The sequence below is a fragment of the Uloborus diversus genome, unplaced genomic scaffold (assembly GCF_026930045.1).
Source record: "Uloborus diversus isolate 005 unplaced genomic scaffold, Udiv.v.3.1 scaffold_11, whole genome shotgun sequence".
Taxonomy (NCBI): domain Eukaryota; kingdom Metazoa; phylum Arthropoda; class Arachnida; order Araneae; family Uloboridae; genus Uloborus; species Uloborus diversus.
The window spans coordinates 9,341,734-9,365,661 of record NW_026557765.1 but is presented as its reverse complement, the minus strand read 5'-3'; the positions used below and the strand labels follow the sequence as shown (position 1 = coordinate 9,365,661).

At 33.8% G+C, this 23,928-nt stretch overlaps 1 protein-coding gene across 1 annotated transcript in view; it reads left to right on the top strand.

Annotated features, from left to right (window-relative positions):
• LOC129232180 (metabotropic glutamate receptor 5-like) overlaps positions 1-1,340 on the top strand; it is a 78,274-nt gene extending 76,934 nt beyond the window's left edge. The window contains exon 15 of the mRNA XM_054866419.1: positions 212-1,340. Within this exon, the coding sequence (XP_054722394.1) occupies positions 212-1,340 (1,129 nt within the window). The remainder of the gene's footprint in view (positions 1-211) is intronic.
• Positions 1,341-23,928: the final 22,588 nt, after the last annotated feature.

Genomic DNA, 23,928 nt, shown 5'->3' with positions numbered 1-23,928 from the left:
GCTGAAATGTTAATCATTTGCATACCGGTTACCAAACTGCATTTGTGTTGAGTTTCATGATTGTGACTCAAATTCTTCTAGGTGCATATATTTTTTTGCGACAGAGTGTATTTAAAATACATCAAATGCTCTAGATGCATTTTGCGCTGGTTAACATGTAGATTTTTTTTCTATTTTTCCATCTTTTCTAAATACATATTTTATTTTCTAGGAATATGTCTTTAGACCTTGTTCATAAAGGTCATCCTCCAAAGAATGAACAGACTGGAAATCGTCGTCCTAGTATGAACTTCCTAGTACGCTTGAGGATTAGCAAACAGGACAAAATAGCAGCAAATGTCGCTCAACACATACGAGCTGTGAGGGCAGCAGAAGCAATGGATCGAAGGACTAGATTTAAACGGACAGATTCTTTCAGCCTGCCTGGATTTGGTCCAAGTGGGTTGCAAAGGAGCACATCAGGTGGAGATGATTCTCAAAAACGATTGGGCAGTACTTTGGAAGAACCGGCAGTGGGCATGGATGTCGCCTGCCAAACTTCGTATGACTTGTTAGAAGCATTGTTACCATCTTTGCGAAGAAGGCGGACTGAAAGTGTAGTTCCGTTAGTGACCGATGACGATGAAGCAAATCGATACATGATGGGGCATAAGATGGACCACAGGCATATGTTCTATGGCGATGGATTCAGACAATATCCACTTTATGGGTCAGGCAGCATACCATTTGAGAATCCACAAGGTGTTAAAGTAGTCAGCAGGCCCAAAAGCCGCCATCGTTGTGATGACAACAGAGTAGAAGTTGAATACAAAATGCCCGAGGATATGATTGATCTTCAAGACTATGAAGAGGTCCTATCTCTCAAAGAGATGAAACGATCCAAAGCCTTGCAGCTTTTGGGCAAAAAGGCTCAATATAACAAACTAGTCTTTCAGGCAATTTCTGCAGAAAGTACTTCTTTGGGACCGCCTCATGAAGGCGTATCCGAAGGAAGTTTTTCCCCTGCCATCAGTCAAGACAGTCTCATTGACGCCACATCCTCCATAGTAGAGGAAAGTGCCAGCACTGGTAGTGACGAAACTCCTGGTAGTGCTGTGTATAAAAACATCATCATAAATCTTGGTGGACCGCACGACAGATCGAGTAGAGGATTCCTCAGCGCGTCGCAAAGTTCTGCCACTTCCGCAGGCAACTTGAACATTTTGCCAACCATTGCCGATTCCAAAACTAACAGTATAGACGATCGAAATATATCTCCCGACATCAGCAAATGGAGTTCCCCTAATGGTAATCCCAGAAATATGGTTGGTAGGTCTGATTATAAAGCAGAAGATAGGTGAATGGGACTGAAAAGAAAACTTAAAAGATCTGAATGCTTCTGTAATGTGAATGCGTGTTTGTAATTTAATACAGAGCACGTGAATGTACTAAAAAGATTAAATTCAAAACAGAAATGATACCGTAAACTATACCGTCGCTTGCGCTGACTTTGTGCCAGCATGGGGTGAATATGTACCATATCATATGTACCAATACCAATACAAAGACGTAAAATCAAGTGACATGAACAAAAACGCAGAGAGCAGCACATTTCAAACTTTCCATCTCTCACAAAAGCAGCGTCCTACTTCTTTTCGTTACGTTGCATTTCACCCAGTACCAAAGTCCCCCCCCCCCCCACTTGACGGTGCATATTATAATATTTGAAAAAAAATATTATTTTCGCGCTGTTAAGCAGTTACATCTTCCGAAATATATTACTGGGCTTTCAACCCAAAAATGCTTCGAATTCAAATTATTTTTCCGTGTGTTAGTAAATTAATCAATGTCCATCTATGATATTTTAATACCACAATAGAGTCCCGTTTATTCGAGTGAATGTGAACTTTGACTAACTCGGACAACCGATAAATTCGGTTAAAGCGAAAAGTATAATAAAATGATTAAAAAGAGTGGGTATAAATGTAATATATTATGTAACAAATATATAGTTGATACGAGTACACCACATACAATTCATATTAGAGAAAAAATCTTACGCAAAAATACTTTAAGAGCATACTTTTCGAGAATTGAAAAGTTTTTAGACCAAAAAAAAAAAAAAAAAAACACCCGCAACCGTTTTTTGTAAATCGAAATATTTGATTGCTCAGTTATATCGTAAACTCGGATAATACGAGCTCGGAAAATTTGGACTGTACTGTATTCATAATATTTATGAATGCTATTAAAATAGTATGTTGCACTTCCATCATTATTTCGTACAATTCAAATCTCATAAATAAGTGACCTACTGTGTTTACTAATATTAATTAATAAGTGCAGCCACATTAAATCAATAAAAGTTTCTAATATATTTTATCCGGTGAAATAAAGAACTTTAATATCTGATTCACTCAGCAAAATGTGCGAATTTTCTAAACTTTTCTTTGTGTAAGTTTATAGCAGCTGTACATAATTACATCTTATTTGTAAAAACGTATTAATGCGTGCAAACGTGTTATGCTGTTGAACGTAAAATGCACGAAATTAATTATTAAAACTATATTCATGTGCATGAAAATTGTTAATTAATAATGTATTCCGTTTTGGAATACTGTACTCAGCTTAAAAGTGCCCACTATGTAGGCAAAGGGAAGTATGATATGATGGGACCAGTAAATTAGGTAAGATATCCGTTAGTAACTATACTTCTATACTTGAAGTTAAGTGTTTATCTGAAAATCAAAAATATACGCTCACTAATAAATGGCATTTATCCATTAAAAGGACCAAAATTGCAGTCTTTGACAGAGGATATTACTAGTCAATTTGATGTATATAGAAACTTGTAGAATGTGTGCATATTTTATAATTTTATTTCATGTGAATCGAAAAAAAAAAGAAAGATATGTATTTTCAAAATGTGAGTTATAGATTCATGTTTTAAGCAAGAGAGTTTATACGTGCATACAAAATAAATAAATACTCATAAAAAAATTCAACGCTCAAACCACCTTATTAAAACTTATAGGGTTAAAAAATGTTTTAATATGATCTTTCGTCCCCTACCTTTTTTACCTTTTTCTTTTTCACACTATTAGGGTGGATCCTTGGTAAGCTTAACTTTGAGATTTTAATTACCATTGCTAAATTATATAATACTCTGTGAGAGTTAAAGTTAATAAGTGTTAACAAGGTTTAAATGGAATCTTTATATCAAAATTGGTTGTCTTCTAGTTCGAAAAAAAATTCTTAATTCTTCATAAAATTTCTAGAAATACCGTAAATTTAATGGCTATAATTGTCCTTCTATACCTAATAAAATCCCTAAACTGTTTGCATGTTTGATTCACCCAATTTTTAATTAGTTTCTAGGAAACATGTATCTATTCATTCAAACTTAAGTCTCACCCAACATGCAAGGTGTTTTAGGCGAAACAAAAGATTCAAAATGGAGAAATATTAAAAATCCATAAGCATTTTTCTTATTTCCCTAATATGTGACTTAGTTTTCGTACTATTTATTAATTTTTTTTATTATTCTTTTCTTTTTTTGGCAGGAAAACTGAAACCATTTTAGTGATAAATTGTTTTTTTTTTTATAAATCAAACCATCTGACATCTGACTCTACGTCGTTAAAATCATTCCTTATATTACTTACATAAATCACCAAACTCGTCGAGAATGTTGAAAAAAAATGTAATTTGCGGAAAAGCCCTGAGTATTTCATTTAGCTTAATGTTCTGTGCGTGTGTAACTGTTGTATGAAGTGCTCAATGTTCAATTTTGTATGCATTTAAGAGTGAAATTTATGGACAGCTTTTATTGTTGTATGATGAAAGTTTCAAGAATTAATAAAGTGTAAAATTCTTAATTGTGTTTGTTAATTATGTTTTTCAATATATCTTTGCAAACTGAATGTATTCTTACGAAGGAACAACAGGAACTTATTTTTTCAAAAGAAATTGAAACCATTTTCATTTCTGAATATCGAAAGCGTTGAATCCGATTGTGTGGGTTCACTTTTTTGCAACTTTCCTGTTTTTGAGCTATCTGCGTCGACATTTTCTTCACAGCTCTACTTTTACCACATTCATATTGTTTTTTTTTTCAGAAGTGCACATATAGCTTCTACTTTCTACATTTTTTCTGCTGTAAATACTGTTATTTTAAGATATTTTTTGTTTATTTTTTTCAGTAACCTATTTTTACTTTCTCTATCGAAAGAAAGTAACCCTTTTTTCAACGATAACATCTGCTTGACAATTTCTACAACAAGTGAATATTGCTTAGCAGCATTTATAAAATATATTCCCGCTTATAACACTTCACTAGCCTTCGCATCGATTTCTTATAAATCATCGTGATGAGCCCGCCACCTGTGCGCAACTTTAATAACCAACCGTATTAAGTTGCTTCCACCCAATAGCCATGAATTCATTCCTTATTTCAATCCTTCTCCCTTCGCTATCTTTCTTCATGTAAGATGTGAAGGACCATTTGCTGTTGCAAATCGTTAAAGGGGATTCTGTTTAAATGTGTTCCATGTAAACAATAAATAGAAAAAAAAATCTGTTCCAGTACTGAAAGTAACCTTAGGGAGCAAAAAAGTCTTGAAACTGATTGCTGATATAATTAAGTACCTATATGCACTTAAAAAACCGATTCAAAAAAAAAATACATTTTTTTTATGATCCTATTTTATTTTTAAATAGATATATCGCAGTCGATCTTGACTTGATCAAAGTTTTTAAGCCCTCTTATGTTCCGTCGTTTAAAAATATTTTCCGTTGCAGAAAAAAGTTACAAATGTACTTACTCATATTTTTATTGTGCATTTTGCCAATGGTAAATATTCTGCAGAATAAAGTAAGAAAAACAACGTTAAAAAAAGCACAAATTTGCCAATTACAGCAGACACATGTTTCGGCGTTACAGGGAACGCCTTTTTCAATGCAAAAGTAATGAGTTTATGGATGAAAAGACATCCGACAAAAGCCAAGAGCAGATAAGGAACCAATAGGAATGCAAGCACAGGCCAAGGCTTGCATTCCTATTGGTTCCTTATCGGTTTATAACTTTCTCATTGGTGTTTGGCTAATCCGCTATTTTTATCTTTTAAGTTGCATGCTTATCTGCTCTTAGCTTTTGTCGGATGTATTTTCATCCATAAGCTCATTACTTTTTGCACTGAAAAAGGCGTTCCCTGTAACGCCGAAACACGTGTATGCTGTAATTGGCAAATTTGTGCTTTTTTTGACGTTGTTTTTCTTACTTTACTGTTCAGCACAAATGTATTTATTTATCTTATTCTGCAGAATGTTCATCCAAGTTTGTACAAATTTTCTTTAAGCTTCCGCAATAAACAAATAAGGCTTTCGCTAACGCATTTAAAATTAGTCGAGAGTCAAACCCTTTAAGTTGCAACCAATTTTTTAGGATATCACCAAGAGATTATAATCGGTGGTACAAAGGACCATATTTCTGAATATATAACTACAAATGTCTACCGAAATGTAAAAATATTCACACTATTTCAGCATAAGTATTCAATAATAACGTAACGTAAAAGTAGGCTAGTTAGAAGTTTATTAAGTTTCAGGATCATCATCATCTTCATGGATTAGGCTTTCAGCCTGTTACGACTTCCTGGTCTGCCCACCGCTTTATAGGTCGACCGCAGTTTCGTTTGCCTTTGGGTTGATAGTAGTACATTTTTTTTTTTCAATAATTATTCACATTCTTTGTAAAATCAATTTTATTACAAGAACGGAAAAATTCAATTATTTTATTCATTTCAAAAACATGTAACTTTCTTCATTTGCACGATATAGGTCTTCACACTTTCCTTGACACAATAATTCATTGGTTTTATAGCAAAACTGGTATATATTACGTAGTTAGCTAAGTGGTTTTTATTAGTTTAGTAATGTCAACTCGTAGTTGCACTAACATTTCAAGATATAAACGGAATAACTAGCATGAACTCTCCATCAAAATTTGGCAATGAGGTAAAATGTCACGTGACAATCAAATAAAAACCGTTTCAATTCGGCGATCGAGAGGTTACCCTGTGCTATGTTTAGAATACCAGCGTTTAACAAGCAAACTAACATTGTTTAGTTCGAAATGCTTTAGTTACAATTAACATAGGATTTTTTAACTCAATTTCAGGTTGCTGCATTTTTGCAAAGCTTGTTTTAATATGTTTTACGTTCTTAACAGATTAAACATAAATAAAGTCAAATATATGAAAGACAAATCTGAAATGGATACGCATCTTGTAAATGCAGTTACTGATGGTCGTACTTTTGGCATATCAAAGCTATAAATTAGTTTTACTGTTTTCATGTGAATCAACTTCAGCCAGCAAATAAGTTCTTCGTCATCGTTTTTGTAATTTTTCAACACTGCGGTCCCTTTTATATATGAATTGTTTTTAAAAATTCTAGCTTCCAAATTTCTTATTTTACTCACCATTCATAATTTTCACGCAATATGTTTTGACTTCATGAAAGAAAGACTTAATGGAAAATTTACCATATAATAGAAGACCCATTTCCTCTAACGTAAATACATAATTTTTACACAAAATTAGCATAATTCCAAAAACAAAACCAAACTCCATAAAGTTACCCTTGATAAACCCTGGAAAGCCATTAACCGTAGATAATGGGGCATTAGGGGAAAGCGCGATAATGTTTAGCCGCGTTAAATGAGCCAGGTTTGCTTTCAAAGATTGTGTTTGCACTTCTTTTGCAACGTGATCCGTTAACTTTGACGCTCATAAAAGAATCGATTTTTCTTCAGGAAGACCGGTGAAGTGACGATTGGAATACGCACCTGTTATATACCTTTAGGGAGTATTCAAAATATCTTGACAAATCTTTCTGCTTTGCGTAAGCTCACTTTTGTGTAATAATTTTTAAATAAATTAAAACAGCTGTGGAAATATGAAGCAGTGAGAAGCAATGGGATGTAAGTGGACATTTTGAGTTGTAAGTGTAAGTTTTGAGTAAAACGACTATAAAGATTTGCTCTTCGGTAATCTTTCATTGATCTGTTTTTCCTAAATCGTGCTATACAGGGTGCGGAGAAAGTTCCCACAATTTTGTTTAAAACGTTTTTTTTTTTTTTTTTTTTTGCGTTAAAATCGTATGTTGGCGTTTTATTTGGCACATATTGTTTATTGGCATTAAAAGTATTTGAGGTTTAATCATTTGTTCTTTTTAGTTCATTGAGTTAGTGAGCTATGAATCGTGAAAATGTACGCGTTACTGTCGTTGAATTACACAAGAAGGGAATGAAAAAAAAGGCGCGAATACAATACTTCCTTTTTTGTAAAAGGAAGTAAAAATGGAATGAACACAGAAGATATTACATAAAAAGTAGTCGAAAACTTTGTGCTGCGTAGTGAATAAAATATGACAACGTATATAAAGTACAAATTGAGAATGAAAAAAGGTTAAAAAACCAGCAAACAGCTGTTTCGGCACTCTAAAATACAAGTGCCATCATCAGTGCAATTAAAAACGAAGACAGGTTCAACCCGACTAAAACACAGTCGAGGCGAACCGACTGTGTTTTAGTCGGGTTGAACCTGTCTTCGTTTTTAATTGCACTGATGATGGCACTTGTATTTTAGAGTGCCGAAACAGCTGTTTGCTGGTTTTTTAACCTTTTTTCATTCTCAATTTGTACTTTATATACGTTGTCATATTTTATTCACAGAAGATATTATTCGAACGACTAGATTCAAGAGTAAAACAGTCTATGACGCTGTGTGTAAAACGCTACAAGGAGACTGGAGGGACTGTCGACCGTCTACGGAGTGGTCGTCCAACCACTGCAAAATGCCTGGAATGAGATAACGGTGGATGCGTGCGCGAGCATCGTCGGCAATTTCAGACTGCGGCTCCGTAAATGTATTGCCCAAGGAGCCAATTTTGAACCATTATTATAATTTTCTTGTTTAATGTTATTAATATTGTTTCAATAAAGAGTTTTTATTGCTTTGACTTGTTGATTTGTTGAATTATGTGTTAGTTACAGCCTATTGAAATATCTAATAAAATTGTGGGAACTTTCTCCGCACCCTGTATACACTGTTAAAAATTTTCCGGAAAATTTACGGTAATTGTTACTGGCATCCATGTTGCCAGTAACTATTACCGTAAAAATCAAATGTTACTGTAAAATTTTACGGTTTCCTTGGTAGGCCGCAGCAACCAATTGGCGCTGGGATCGCTTATTTCTCCGGTAAAAATTACCGTAAAAATCAGCGATGCGTTAGCCCGCCATTTTACAGTAACAATTACCAGAAAATCTTCCTGAATTTTTAACAGTGTAGCAGCAACTACCAGGGCTACTAGTACCATCTCTTGCCCCAAGACAGAGGAGAGATTCACCTACCATGTGTACTGGTTATCTCCAAATTTTTAATTTTGCCACTTGCATCCCTTTGAAATTGCTAATTATTACATCATTAACAAGTTTTGCATAAAAATGAAACGTCATAAACAAACTAACAAATACAGTTCATTGTTAAGGCTGACCGCAAAAATATTTTGGTTCAATTCATCAATAGCTTGGATTCCCCACTTGATAAACGAAGAAAGCTCTTTAAAATTTTGCAGAATGAATGAAACATTATATGAACTTATTATGATGGAGAGAAGTTCAGGAGGAACAATTCGTGACTAGCAGAAAATTTTTAACTAAACTAGTTTATGAGAACATTATTTTTTTTAAAACTAGGATGCCCGCAGGAAATACTGTATCTTTAGTTGCCAAAAAAAACCATTAGCATCATTACCTGCAGATCGTTACGGTAGGCAAACACCCAATTAAAAAAAAAAAAATTGAAATTTTGAAACATTTAGTGAGACCCAGTGTTTTTCTTTCGAAATCCACGTGTTCTTTTTTTTTTTACATATAGATGAACTATTGAAAAAAATAAAAGGAATTTACTAAATTCAAATGCACTGCATATAACTGAAATTGACTTTTTCTTTCGTGATTTTATCATAACCACGTTCGCAAAATTAGTTTGACGCCAACAGCTCTAGCGAAATAACTATTAACGCTAAAGGTTTGAAACTTTGAAAAAATAGTAATTGCACATATCACTGTGATATAAACCTCGATAAGTTAATGTACATGCAATATGTGGTTTTGGAATAATAATCAATTTAACTTAGCGGGAAAAAAGCACGTTTATCGGGGACATTTTTTAAACATTTACCCAGAAAAACTATTTTTAGTTAATTAGTTCCAAACTAGAGGGTCAATCACTCTCTGGTATCTAACGAAGACAGACATAAAGGAAATGGTAGTTTTTTGCTAAAAGTATGACTTTTTTATTTAAAAAATAAACCTATAAAAATTTTTTTCTACAAATAATTAATCAAAATGTGTTATTTAAGTCACATATAATAATCGTATAGAGTTGTGAAAAGGTGCAATGAATATTGAAGAAAAAAATATTTAGGTTGTTCACCTACCTTAACAACTGAAACATCATATTCGTGCAGAATTTTAATTAATGGGAGTCGTACCTATGTTGAATAAACGAATAGTTTGCTTTTCCATTTTAGATATTTGCCTCTTGGCATGACGACTTGTTTTCTTTCTACTGTGGCGTACTAAAATAGTTTTTTTTCTTCAACATTTAAAGGGAACTCTTAATGTTTGTTAATGACTACTAGCTGACCCGTGCAAAACATTCACGTATCCACGTTTCTTCGGTTCAGCAAGTCATCCTGATATGGTTTCACATTCTTGACCATGATTTCTCCCATGCCAGATCTCCAAATATTTCTTTAAAAGTTCGAAAACATGGAAATCATTTGGTGCGAGGTCGGGACTGTAATGAGGGTGGTCCAATATGTCCCTACGCAAAAACCTCATCACAATTCTTGATTCATTGACAGTACATGCTTCTGTCAACGAAGTCATCTTCTAATTTACATTTTGTCCTGTTAGTGGACACCCAGCTCCCTCCACCGGCACCGTTTGAAAGCTCTGACCATCGTCGCTATCTTAGCTTGATTTAGTCGCACAAATAGTCTGCACACCCTTTAGAACTCTTGTTATATTACTTTTTGAAACGCCCTCGTTCTTCACATAACCAACTCGTTAAGTTTCACGACAGTCACTGGTGACTGACACTGAGTTCTCTGTGCAGGTCACGTCAATCGTTAGTGACTATGAACTTCCCATTCAACCCGTGCGGCTCATTAGTCACTGAGATGATAGAATTCAATATGAAAGAAAAAATTTAAATAACAATCATTTAGTATCGTATCATTGATGTACTTTAATATTATTTATTAATAATTTTGATGCATTTTGTTTCAACAGAAAAATGGTCGTTCTTCAACCTCTTTGCTTAGCACGCATGGCCAGAATGAAAATTCCTTAAAAATGCGCGTGGTATCTGAAGCGTTAAAAAGCATTCAATCTGTGTTTAAAAAAAAAAAGTAAAATTAAAATGTTAGCATTTTTAACCGATATTTTCACCAAAGATTGAAGTAAACAAGCAGCTAAGCGACATTGTACCTTATTCTGCATTCTTACCGATATTTATCCGAAATTTCAAACGTGCATCCAATATAAATTCAAAAAAAAAAAAAAAAAAAACATGAAAAAAACTTCAACATACATTTTTGAACTGAAAATAAAGAACATTCTGTTTCGAGATTGGCAACAGACTATAAAACGAACCAACGCAAGAAGAAAAAAAAAACATAAAACAAGCGATGGGAAAAAAAGCACCCTTAGAGAAACGTGATAGTCTAAAGGAGTTTTACGCAAAGGAAGCACAATCCCCTGCAAAAAGGTTTGCTCAATCGTTGCTTCTTATGTTAAGCAGTTTGCTTGAGGGTCTCTTCTTTTATCGGAATACGATGAAATAACTGTATCGAGCATTTAAATGAGGAAGGAATTGAAAGAATGTAAGTAAGGACAGTTGACTTGAAGAGAAAAACCTTTCATCCGAAAAGGTATCTTGAATGATAACAAGATGGACCAGAAAAAAGTAATGAAAAGTATCGATTGCTTGGAACAAGTTTGAATAAAATGCAGATTCAATCAGAGAGGTTTATGCATCTGGTAGAGTATTAAATGTTTGAAAATTCAAATCAAATGCCGTACTGAAGTTGACAAATATTTTTACTAAACAATTATCAGATTCTTTATTTGTTACTATTAAACATTGCCTAAATGTGATAATTGAGATTAAGCCTTTTTCAAGTAGTTGGGATTGCCAATTATACGGCTGAATATTTTGGCGACATGCGAGTCTCTAATTCATCTATAATGTATGAAAAACTTTGAAGATCACACTGATGTAAGGATTATTCCACAGTTGCGGTAAAGAAATAAGCGCGTTAATTTAGAGAAAAAAAACTTTTATTTAAAAATTGGAAAAAAATTACAATTTTAGAGGTTACATAAGTTAAAAATAAAGACAAAAAGCAGAGCTGAACTATATGTATTCTATTGTATCTTTGAAATTATGTGTCATATGAATGACCTAACGAAGTTAGTGACATATAGATCCCTCGTTGGAAAAGGCGCGAATCCTAAATTCCCACTCACTATTAAGGGGTGTTGAAAATATGAAAACGAGAAATTCCCGCATAGATAAAAGTTAACAGAATGTAAAAAGTCTACCACGAAAACATCAAGTAATTTAATCAATTATTTAGTGTTTAGCAACTGGTAAAAGTTCATGTCCGGTATACCAAACATCAGGCGTGGAGGGACGTCTTAATTCTAAAGCAAATCATTAAACTAAAAACCTTCTACGAGTAAATTCCTAATTTAAAAAAAAAAAATTAATATTTTAAACAAATTTGTAGCTTTATTATCTAAAGTTTTCGAACCTTCAACGGATCGGCTTAAGACCATTACGGGGAATATATTCCCCAAAAGATCGATAAATCATTAAAGACAAGTAATTTATGACATATTCATTTAATTTTATCGAGACATTAGAGTTTTAATATTATCAAACGTTATTGTTTTAAAAACATGTTTTTTTTCCCTTGATATCACCACAAACGCCAAAATTTTACTTCAGAGCTTATGATCCTTAAAAAGTTAAGTGTTCATATCCTTCAATATAAGCCATGCAAATGAAATAAGGTAGCAAACTGTCAAAACATACTAAAAACTGGATTTAAAAAGCAAAATGGGGAAAAAATGCACAAACTGGCGTATTTTTCTGCTGTTGCTCATTTTCCAGCAATGTTTAAAAATAAAACAATAGAAATTACACTTGTCGAAACATTTAGTAGTCTTATAAAATAGAACTTGTTATGACTTTCGAAAATACTCACTCTCGAAAAGAATGAACAACAAAAAGAATTCCGAAGACACGTATTTCCTTAGCACCTTCCTTCTATGCATCATAAACTCTCACACAGTATTTAAGTGCAATCCTACAAATATAGGTTACAATGCTCGCGTTCGACGAGCTTAACCGGTCGCTACCGGTTAACCAATCACGTGACTACTAATGATCACGTGCTTCAATCAACAGCAAAAATGGTAACCGATGAGGTAACCGAAAGATGCAGTTAGCAACCGGTTACTCACCGGTCGACCGATGAGGTTCGTCGAACGCAAGCAATGTTATATCATCCAGAGACTGCACTTTCAGACTGGAATTTTCAATGGAATATACTGGAATATACAATGGAATATACAGTCTGGAATATACAATGACTGAGTTGGAGGCAGATGTCATTTCCTTAAAAGTCAACAAACTGGTAACGAGAAACCGCAGCAATGCTACTGTTCAACTGGTAAAAAATTCAAAGTTGAGTGTTTAGCAGTAAGGCAGCCAAGGCAGAGGCCCCCAAAGCGACGTGGAATATACCGACAGCGCTGTTATTTCATACAGAGTCTATAGTTTCGTCCTTAAAATAGTCTGGAGAATATCCATGAGTTTGCCTCATTACAGACTCAAGGTTCGTCACTCTGGATAGGACAGTAACCGAACTGTATAAAGATGTTATTTCATTAAAGCTGTGCCAACACACTGGTAGAGAGAACCCGCAGCAATTGCATGATTTAACTCGTCAATTGAAGGCAAAGTTTGGGTATTAAGCAGTAAGTTGTCCTTAAGTTGGGGCCAAGGCAGAACTACATGCAATGAACCAACAGCCCGGTTGTGCCATCCAAAGACTACAGTTTCGTACTTGGAATGGTCTGTACAAAAACCATCAGTCTGGTCCATTACAGACTGATGGATATTTTCCACAAATCTGGAATGGACAATAACCGAAAAATCTCAGATTTCAACTCATAGAAACTGAGAGTGTCATCGCTTAAAGTAAGTTTATTCCAGATTGATGAGTAAACAGCAAGGACGAAACTGCAGTCGCTCGCTGGCATAATCGGAATGTTAGTATATTGCATGTAGTTCTGTCTTAGCCCTGGCTTAAATATTAACTTATTGCTCAATAAATTACAATATATATATTTGTCTTACTTATTGCTTAAGATTTTACTAAAATGTTGCAATTCCCGTGAAATCAAACTTTAAACCTGTTTAATAAGCTCTACAGCATAACTTGACAGTTATGAACTAAAAGCTTATTGCTTAATTGGGAGCAATGTATGTAAATTCATAGTTGATTTCTATTGCGAAAATTAATTTCGAAGATATCTTTTAATAATTAGGCAACAGAGGTGATTTATGCTGCAAACCCTGTTCAAAACTCCTTTCCATCTAACAACCGACCAATTATTTCCCTTCAAGTCAAGCTTTCGATTCAGAGAGGTTAATCTTGTTTTATCGGAATCCAATGAAATAAGGAGTTTCAGGCATTTCATGGGGAATGTGATGCAATGTGGATTCAGCTATACACACGAAACTTCTAATTCTGAGAATGTTGCTCAAACGATAAGAAACTTTTGTTGGCACATTAATAAACGAGAACCACGATGTTAATCAAATATCAAATTAGTAGATACTTTTGATCATTTACGAGGCATAAATAAATATATCGTACTAAATTAATGTCTGCTGGGTTTGTTTTAACCTTGGTGTATATCGATTTTTTTTCCTTGTTGCATTTTTCTTTTTTAAATTCGTTTAGTAACATACAGTAAAGAAACTTAAATTGAAAAGCCACGTCTATGGAAAAAATTGAAATAGAAATCGAAATTATGGGATGTATTGGGGGCGAAACTGGGCGGAGTTACGCAAACGTCGTAGCTTTCCGAAAATGGTTATCACCAATCTCGCAAAGGAACTAAATGAAGTAAAAAGCGGATAAGTTTACATTTTAATGCAACTTCAAAACGTGCTTCATATACTTTGAACAATATCTAAGCTAAAATTAACTCCCAGTTTAGATTCGGTTGAGTATTTTGAATCAAAATATATCCCAGGAGCGAGAAACTATGGATCTCGGGATGGATCTACGGCTTCGATTTTGTAGCCGCGTGGCCTTTTAATCTTACTCTGTTTCCTAAGCCTACTTTTGAATAACCTTTAGATCTGTTTTAGCCTTGCAATTTCAGCAAAAGACATTCACAAACCCCATGAGCTGAGAGTAACTACATAAAAATTCGGCGAGGAAATGGTTATAAATAGTTACGTTTCATAATTTTAATGGCGCAAGATCCTTAACTAGCTATAATGCACTAAACAATAATTTTTAGACGGAGAAAAGACGATTACAAAAAGGGAATTTTGGAGGAAGTAATCTAGCAAATATCACTCAGAAACTCTACTTAAGATTTTTGATACTACATCCGGTTTTCAGAAATCGCGGTATAATAACACTGTGTGACACGATTTTTCTAACATGGATATTATCACCTGTATTGAGTTACTTATTTAATTGTAACCAAAATTGCCAATTGATATGGTTGTCTAACACGTCACATATCTTTGTTATAATCTTTTAAACATTTTCATGCACCCTCGCTTATAATGTCATGAAAATACAGGGTGTCCAGCAAAGGACTCCCTGATTTCAAAATTAGATATCTCGAAAACAAAGAACGATATTGAAATAAAATAAACGGTATGTTTATTGTGAAACCCATAAAAATCATATACAGGAACTCGGATATTAATTTTAAAAATTTCCAACAGGTGGCGCTGCACAATGTAATTGCAATAGAAGTCCCCATAAATAGTGCTGCGAAGAAGTTAGTTGTTTCAGCAGTAGTTTAGTCTCTCAGATATGCTTACATATACGCTAAAAATTATCGTCCAATCTCTTCGCAGCACTATTTATGGCCACTTTTATTGAAATTACAGCGTGCAGCGCCACCTGTTGGAACTTTTTAAAACTAATTTACAAGTTCCTGTATATGATTTTTATGGGTTTCACAATAAACATACCGTTTATTTTATTCCAATATCGTCCTTTGTTTTCGAGATATTTAATTTTGAAACCAGGAAGTGCTTTGCTGGACACCCTGTAATTTGATTCCATGTTTATTTCAATAACTAGAACTATAAAACAGCATATTAGTATATACTCTGAAAAATATCTTCTGCATCTGTAATTTTTTAATAGAATATTTTATTTCGATTAGAATTGCTGTAAGTTTCTGAAGTGGCAACACTTAATTTTTTAATTTACCTCTTATTCCGAAGAAAATGATTCTTCCACCCTTACATATAAAACTCGGTTTGACGGAAAATTCAGTTAAACCTATAGAGAAAAAATAGCAACAGATTTTTTTATTTGTAAAGTAGTTTTACTGAATTGAGTGAAGCTTAATTAAAATAAGGCCTTTTTTTTTGGTCCACAAATAAAATTGCTTACGACGATCGCAATGAAAATCTCACCCAAAATGAACTAGCTGCTTGGTTGTCTCCAAAAGAGGTAGCTTGAGGGTTTTTAGTCAGTCATGAAGCTAAAAATGCCAAATTTTTAGTGAAAAAGCGTCTTGCAAAAATTTGAAATGATGGGGGTGCAGAATGTCGTTTAAGATACAAATACAAAAGTGACGACCAGCAACAGGCTCTGGTCCCAGCTAGACTGGTCCTAGTCAATTTACCATCCACAGTGAAGATCAATGGCCCTCTGAAAACTACCTACTCCCTTGCTCATTACCACCTCTTCCGGTAAGCTGTTCCAAGGTTCCACTACCCTGCTATAATAATAATTTTTCCCAATATCCATGTTAGCCTGAGATTTAAATATCTGAAAACAATGACCCCTTGTCCTGTTTTCAGTGCTAAACTTCAGCCCCGTAACATCTTTCATTTTAATAAATTTAAACAACTGAATCATGTCCCCTCGGTCTCTTCTTTGCTCAAGACTGTACATTTTTAGCCTTCTAAGCCTGGAATCATAGTCTAAATGCGAAAGTCCATTTATTAGCCTTGTAGCCCGCCTTTGAACCCTTTCCAATACATTAATATCTTTCTTAAGATAAGGAGACCAAAACTGAACAGCATACTCCAAATGAGGTCTTACCAAACTTTTATATAAGGGCAGAAGAACTTCCTTAGATTTGTTTGAAATAGATCTATAGATAAACCCAAGCATCTTATTGGCTTTGTTACTAGCTATGCTGCACTGTTGGCTGAACTTAAAATCCTGACTTATTAAGACGCCCAGATCAGTAACTTTTTCTGCCTGACTAATGACTGAACCTTGAAAATAACAACTTGTACACTTATTTCCATGCCCTAAATGTAGCACTTGACACTTCCCAACATTAACTGCCACACCCCATTTATCAGCCCACTCCGTAATGTGATCAAGATCCTCTTGCAGCTGATTTGCTTGTTCTTCATTTTCTACACTCCCCGTAACTTTGACATCATCAGCAAAACAATTCATGTTCCCAGAAATATTATTCTGAATATCGTTCATAAAAACAATGAACAAAACAGGCCCTAACACTGATCCTTGAGGAACCCCGCTTAAAACCTCACTCCAATTAGAATAATTTCCCCTTACAACTACCCTTTGTTTCCTTCCGGTCAGCCAGTTTTTTACCCAAATGAAAGTTTTCCCTCCTATTCCTATATCAGCTAATTTGCTAAGTAGAGCAACACGCGGTACCTTGTCGAAAGCTTTTTGAAAATCAATGTAAACAACATCTACAGGCTTCTTATTATCCAAAGCCATGGTAACTTTGTCATAGAAATGTAATAAATTAGTTGCACAAGATTTACCTTTCCAGAAACCGTACTGAAAACTAGTCAATAGATTATTAGTCTCTAAAAAATTTACTATCTTAATTTTTATTAATGTTTCAAAAATTTTGCAAACCACCGGAAGTTAGACTCACAGGTCTATAATTTCCCGCACTCCCTTTAGACCCTTTCTTGAAGAGCGGTGTAATGTTAGCCAGCTTCCAGTCCTCTGGCACTGTCCCCGAGTTATAAGACGCATTGAAAATATTTACAATTACATCTGCTAATTCCTCTGCACATTCAACTAAAATTTTTGGATAAATATTATCTGATTCCGGAGCCTTAGTCTCTTTAATTTTTTTCAAATGAAGTAAAACGTCATCCCTGGAAAATACAATGTCCTAAAGCTGTAAAGCTGTCAAGCTCAAGATACATTTCTTGCAGCCTCACTTCGATTTTTTCTCTCCTAATCTTGCAATGATGAGTGATGAGCAAGATGAACGCTTTCATAAAGATATTAAACGTATAGAAAAACGTTATCAAGGAAAATGGTATGCAAAACTGTTGAGAGATTACTGTTGATTTCAAATGCAAGAGGATTTCACTATTCACAAGATGCAGAGTTAAATTTTCATCATTTCTTTTAAAACATGTGGCTTGTTTTTCTACTCAATGTTAAACTCTGAGCTTTTTCTCTTCACAATGTACGTATAAGAGTATATTATTACAATATTTGCATTAACATCTTTACTAATAATAAAGCTGAAAGTCTCTCTGTCTGGATGTCCGGAGGATGTCTGGATGTCTGGATCTGTGACGCGCATAGCGCCTAGACCGTTCGGCCGATTTTCATGAAATTTGGCACAAAGTTAGTTGGTAGCATGGGGGTGTGCACCTCGAAGCGATTTTTCAAAAATTCGATGTGGTTCTTTTTCTATTCCAATTTTAAGAACAAAGTTATCATAAGATGGACGAGTAAATTACGAAATTATCATAACGTAGAACTGTAACATGGATACAAGCCAAATGGCGAGAAAATTCACCATACATTATTTGTAAATATACAGGCGAACCAAGACCTTTTAATTTTTCTACTACAGGCAAAGCCGTGCGGGTACTACTAGTTCAAAATATAAGTAGATAAACATGTTCAGATTAGATTTAAAATTTTCAGTTTTTTGTCATTTATAGAAATTTAATTTGTCATAAATTTAAAATGGTACGTGTTACAATAATTTATTTTAGGAATTTATGTTTAGCAGGCCCAACTTGACACAAATCAGATATTTTTCTCAATGTTGCAGGAAAAAAAGTAAAATTTTGTCACACATATTTGAAATACATAAATTTCCTTTTAATTAGCAGTTTTTCCTAGAACCATTTCATTCGCTTTGGGAAAATTTGATTAATTTCTTAAGTTTTCTCTTTTCAATATACATTTAAAACGTTGGCTCAAAGATCAAGATTATGCAACCCATAGCTGAAGGCAATGTGAAATGTTAGGTAATAAAATCTTATAGCCTGGTGTGAAAATGTGGGACAAGAGAGCTTACATCCTCAAAAGCCCTTCGTTTCAAGAACTCTAAAATATTCTGCATTTTCTTCCATCCAGATAAGCGCCGAGTACACGGGAAAGCAATTTTCGAACAAAAGTGACTAACGCCACGCTTTTCGACTTTTGCATCCTCGAAGCTATTTCTATTTTGGGATACTTTTATCATTTGCATCGAGCTAAGAGGCGGCGCAATTACCCAATATCTCATCCTATTTGCTGCACTGAATTCATTCTCTGGAAATATGGGACTATTTAGACGAGACTGCAAAATTAGAAAGCAACTTCATTTGAGAATCAAAGTAGGAATGGGGTCGTTTCCACAATTTTAAAGAATTTTTTTCTGAAAGAGCATGCTCAAAAACATAGGATCTGACAAGTTTTTAAATAATTTGACTAAGTTTTGCTATTTTTAAAAAAATACTTTAATCGGCGCTTTATTGGTTACGCTTCTGCCGATGACATCACAAATGATGAAATGCCATTCACTGTTGCCATTCGCAGAACGTAATATTAAATTCGCTTCTTTACTCACGTGTACTGGCAACAATATGGTTTATAGAGAACGTAGAGTGCAATATTTCAGTCGCTTCTTGATTATCATAACGTGGAATCGCGGCAGACAGATACGCCAAAATTTATCATTTGTGACGTCATAAAGACCACGCCTTGTTTGAAAAATCGAACATTTAAATAAATGAAATAAAAAATAACTGTTGGGAAAATGAAAGTATTTTCTCGCTCCATGTTATTTATTCATTTATTTTGCTTATTCTATCAATTTCAGTAACTAAAAGTAGTACTTTTGACTGCAGGAATTAGATGGATTTTCTTCCAGTGTACTTGATTTGAAATATTTCTTTGTTTAGTAATTCTTTAATGCACCATAAACCTAAAGTACTGAGGGGTCTAAAAACGGGCTACCGATGGTGGTCCAAAAAACAGGCTAGTCTGTTTTTGGAACTATTGATGGTAGCTCGTTTTTAGATCACGCTGTTTTCGATACTTGGAAGCTTTGATTTAATATAATGACTTAAAGTAACTCGTTCTGTCACACCTACTCATATGATGGAGCTCTTTGGAAAAGCCTATTTGAAAATTCAAACTGGAAAGATTGCTGTTAATGGGATTAAAACAACTGGTATATACCCTCTTAACAAACATATTTTTTCAGAGTGATTTTTTTGCTGCAGCTTGAAGCTGATAAAATTTGCAGCTCACCACTTTTTGCAGCATCTTCTCTCAACTTAACTGGTTCTCCACCCCAAAACGGACCAACCCTTGGCTTCGGCAAGTAAACATCCAGATTTCAGCATCCCGAATCAACTACCACGTTGGTCTAACTTCAACATCCAAACACGTCAGTCCATATTATATAGCTCCAATCCCCACTATTGCAAAGTAAAAGGACAATCGTGACCGCAAGAACGCCAAGACTTGCATCATCACTGGATCACCTTACCAAGACGAACTGGTGAAAAGTGTGGAGCGAGCATTGAACAACAGTCGGAAAATTGGGAGCGGGGAATCAGTTACCCGTGAAAAGGGAAAACATCCAAAATCTTCAAATCAAGTCAAAGAGGAGATCCCAACGACAGTAGTCGGACTCGAAAGGATACCACACTGATCTTCCTACTGATGGCAACGACAAGGATGACGATTTGGTGGTTCTTGTTTCTGACGATGGCAATGTAGTACGCATATTTTACGACAGATTTTTTTCAGATGACATTACAGGAGAAGTGTGGATTTTCTGCTGCAAGGCCGGACATCCGAGTGTGGGATAGAAAAAAAAAGTTTGCTACATTTGTAACTTCCGCAATTAAAAAATTAAATAAATGATTTTTATTTTTCATCAAAATGTCTAAGATGATATTTAACAAAAGCTTTGAGTTCAAATTTCATGCTTTTTATTTTTTTTAAGAGATAAAATAGTTTTTCCTCAAGTGACCCGTTTTTGGACCACCTCTTAAAAAACGTGATTTTGCCTTTTTTCGTAATCATGAAGTTGTAAAACACTTAAAACTGGTATAACGGTTTTTGAATCGTAAGATAAGCTTCATAACTGTTTTTAAGAGTTATTGGCACTAAAATTATCCCCTTAGCGTGACCAGATAAATCAGTATGTAGAAAATGAAAGTGTTGGCCCGTTTTTGGACCACTTCCTCCAATGATAAGTACGTTTCGTCTAAGATAGGTGACCACCCTAATATTCGAAAAATAGTCTGTTTTGAGACTGAGAAATTTAGATAGCCCCGATATTCTTCTTTATTGATCGGAAATTTGTTTTCCTATTTGATGAGTTATTGAGAAAACTAGAAAACTGATGAACTCAAGGGGGGGGGGGGGGTGCTTACATTGCAATAAGCAAATTTACTTTTTCTTTATTTATTTTTCTCACAACAAAGTTTAAAAATTTTTACTTGTGCCTCAGTTCTAACAAAAAAAAAAAAAAAAAATAATAACTCTATGTATTTGAAATGTTTCAAAGTGATAATTGACATATTACTGTGATAAACCTCTAAAAGCTGCTATACATGTGATATACCTACGATTTTTAAGTAGTGATGAACTAAAGTTAAGTAGCGAAAACCACGTTTTTCGGCGATTTTTTTTTTACAAATTAGCTGCAAAACATGTTTTAAGCTACTTATTTTGAATTTGGTGGGTGATATCATTCTCTTGCATCTAACGAAGAGTTAGACACCAAAGTTTTTAAAAACTGCAAAAAGGCGAATCTATGAAAAGTTTTAAAGAAACAGATTTTTTTATTTTTTTAAGGCTTTCTACTAAAAAAATTTCTCAACAAATTAACAGTCAAAATGTGTTATTTATGGCAAATAAAATATACATTTTAAGTTTATGAAAGGTGCAACGAATATTGAAGAACAAAAATATTTAAAGTGTTCGCCTACCTAAATCTTTCCCCAATACTAAATGCAATTAATGCTCAAAATAAACAATTTAAAATGTTTTAGTTCGTTTTCAGTGAACGTCGCGTATTAAAATGTTCTTAAGCCAACCAAAATGTGTCAACAAAGCAATCATCTATCTTTCATTTCTTTTGTTACGAACGTAAATGATAATTTCATAACGGAGAAAATAATTGGCAGCGTTTCAAGAGGTTAACCACTCAAAGTAACAAGCTTAATTCTATTTTTACAAGATATTACGAATTTTCTCGAGTTGGAATGTGATAAACATTTGTCGAAAATTAAATTTTGGCATTATACTATGATAAAAGATTAAATGTAGGAACATGTGTTTCATTTCAAATGGCATTGCGATTAATAAAGTAAAATTGGCTTCAATCATAGTTCAAGAAAATATCGTCGCCTCAGAGCAACAGTAAGATATCTTAGTGTTATTTCTGGGATTAGATACCTTACTGTTGCTATGAGGCGACGATATGTTTTGTGAGGTTGTTTTTTCTCCAAAAATACTAAGATGTGTTTCTTCAGGAAACACATTTTAGTATTTTTTTTTTCTTTCACTTCGTGAAAGAAAAAGTTCTTTTCTTGACAAGCTTACTTCGAAACAGGGATGCCCATCCCCCCCCCCCCCCAAGTTCAATGGCGCATATCCCCCTCCCAAAATTTTTCTCAATCCTCTCCCCCCCCCTTTTTTTTGTTTTTTAGCTTTTTTATATTTTAATTATTTATTTTTAATAATTTTTATTTATTTATTCTTTTGTGTATTTTTTATTTATTTATTCTTTTAAATATTTTTTATTTATTAATTTTTTTTATTTTTTTTAATTATCATATTATAATTTAAAATCTCTGTGCTGCGCCAATGACACACACACACACAAACTAAATAAATAAATGAAATAAAAAATAAACAGAATAAAATAAAATGAAATAAAAAATTTGAATTAAAAATAAAATAATAAATAAAAATCAATTTTAAAAATCCCCCCCCCCCCCAATTTTGATGACGCAACTTGCGCCATAATCCCCTACCCCCCCCCCCCCTGTAAGCACACCTGCTTCGGTGGAAGTTTTTAAAAGAGAAACTAGATTAATTTAAGGTACTTAATTATTTAGAAGCATTACATAACTTTTTTCAACTATTTCTTTTGCGAAAATTCACAGTAAATAGATGATGACTTTGAAACATTTTTAAAAAAAAACTATGTTTTATAATAGTTATGAAATTGAAAACTATTACATTTTTAGTGAATGCATTGTTCAGGAAGGTGAAAGAAAGGATTTGCTATTAAAACCACTCACAAATGGCTTGGAGATTCCTTTACTGTGATTTTGCGACACCTTCTCAGCTGCACTTCTTATCAATAAATCTCTACACATAAAATTGGCTGTTTGTGTGTGCGTGTGTTTGCTCTTTATACAAATCCACAGCTCGCGTCGGATCTTTGCTAACTTTCGCACAGATTTTCTCTGATGCTCAGGAATTCACATAGGAGGATTTCACCTTCCTGAGCAGGATGTTAACCAGAAAATACGTTAAGCATAATGTTTACGCATTATAGTAACAATGACTGAAATTTTAGTATCTAAAAATAATCCACAGAGGTTTAAATTCAAATTTTGAGTCATAAAATTGCTTTTTTTTTTACACGCTGACTGGAGAATTTACACTTTGTCCCTTTTTTTTTAATTATTTATTTAAACCTGATTGAGCATGCGTCACTTGACACGAACTTTATTATCGGGGTAGACCTTGCAACCCCGGAATATGGCCGGACCGTACCGTATTTTACTTTTTGCGACTTTTTAGGTAGATATCAAGACGGTTTAAAAGCACCGCACTTGAAATTCGTTTGTGTTTGATAGATTGGCAACTTGAACTATTGTCATTTCTTTGAAAACATTTCTGGAAGTTAATATAGTTATTATTAATGGCATTTTTTGTGAATAGGATAGTTCTTGTTTTTGCCATTTTCTTAAAATTTTTAGAGTATTGTTTATTTTTAAGGGCGTAGATACAGTAGTTATGAATTATTATTCTTTACATCATATCAAACTAAAGAAGCAAACCTTCTACCAATGCTGTTAACTGAATTTATTTTAAAAAAAAAATCAGTTCGTATGTGTGAATTATAAAGGTGAGTGTTTTTTTTTTTTTTTTTTTTTTCATTTTTTGAAGGTGATAAATCTTTTCACGTTTTATTGGCTTTTTTTTTTAATAATTAATTCGCAATTGTTATTTACGGACGCTTTGTTGAAGTTAACAGACAATCGAAAAGGCACTATATCATATTACTCATAAATGGTTTAATTTATTTTAATGTTTAAATATTTT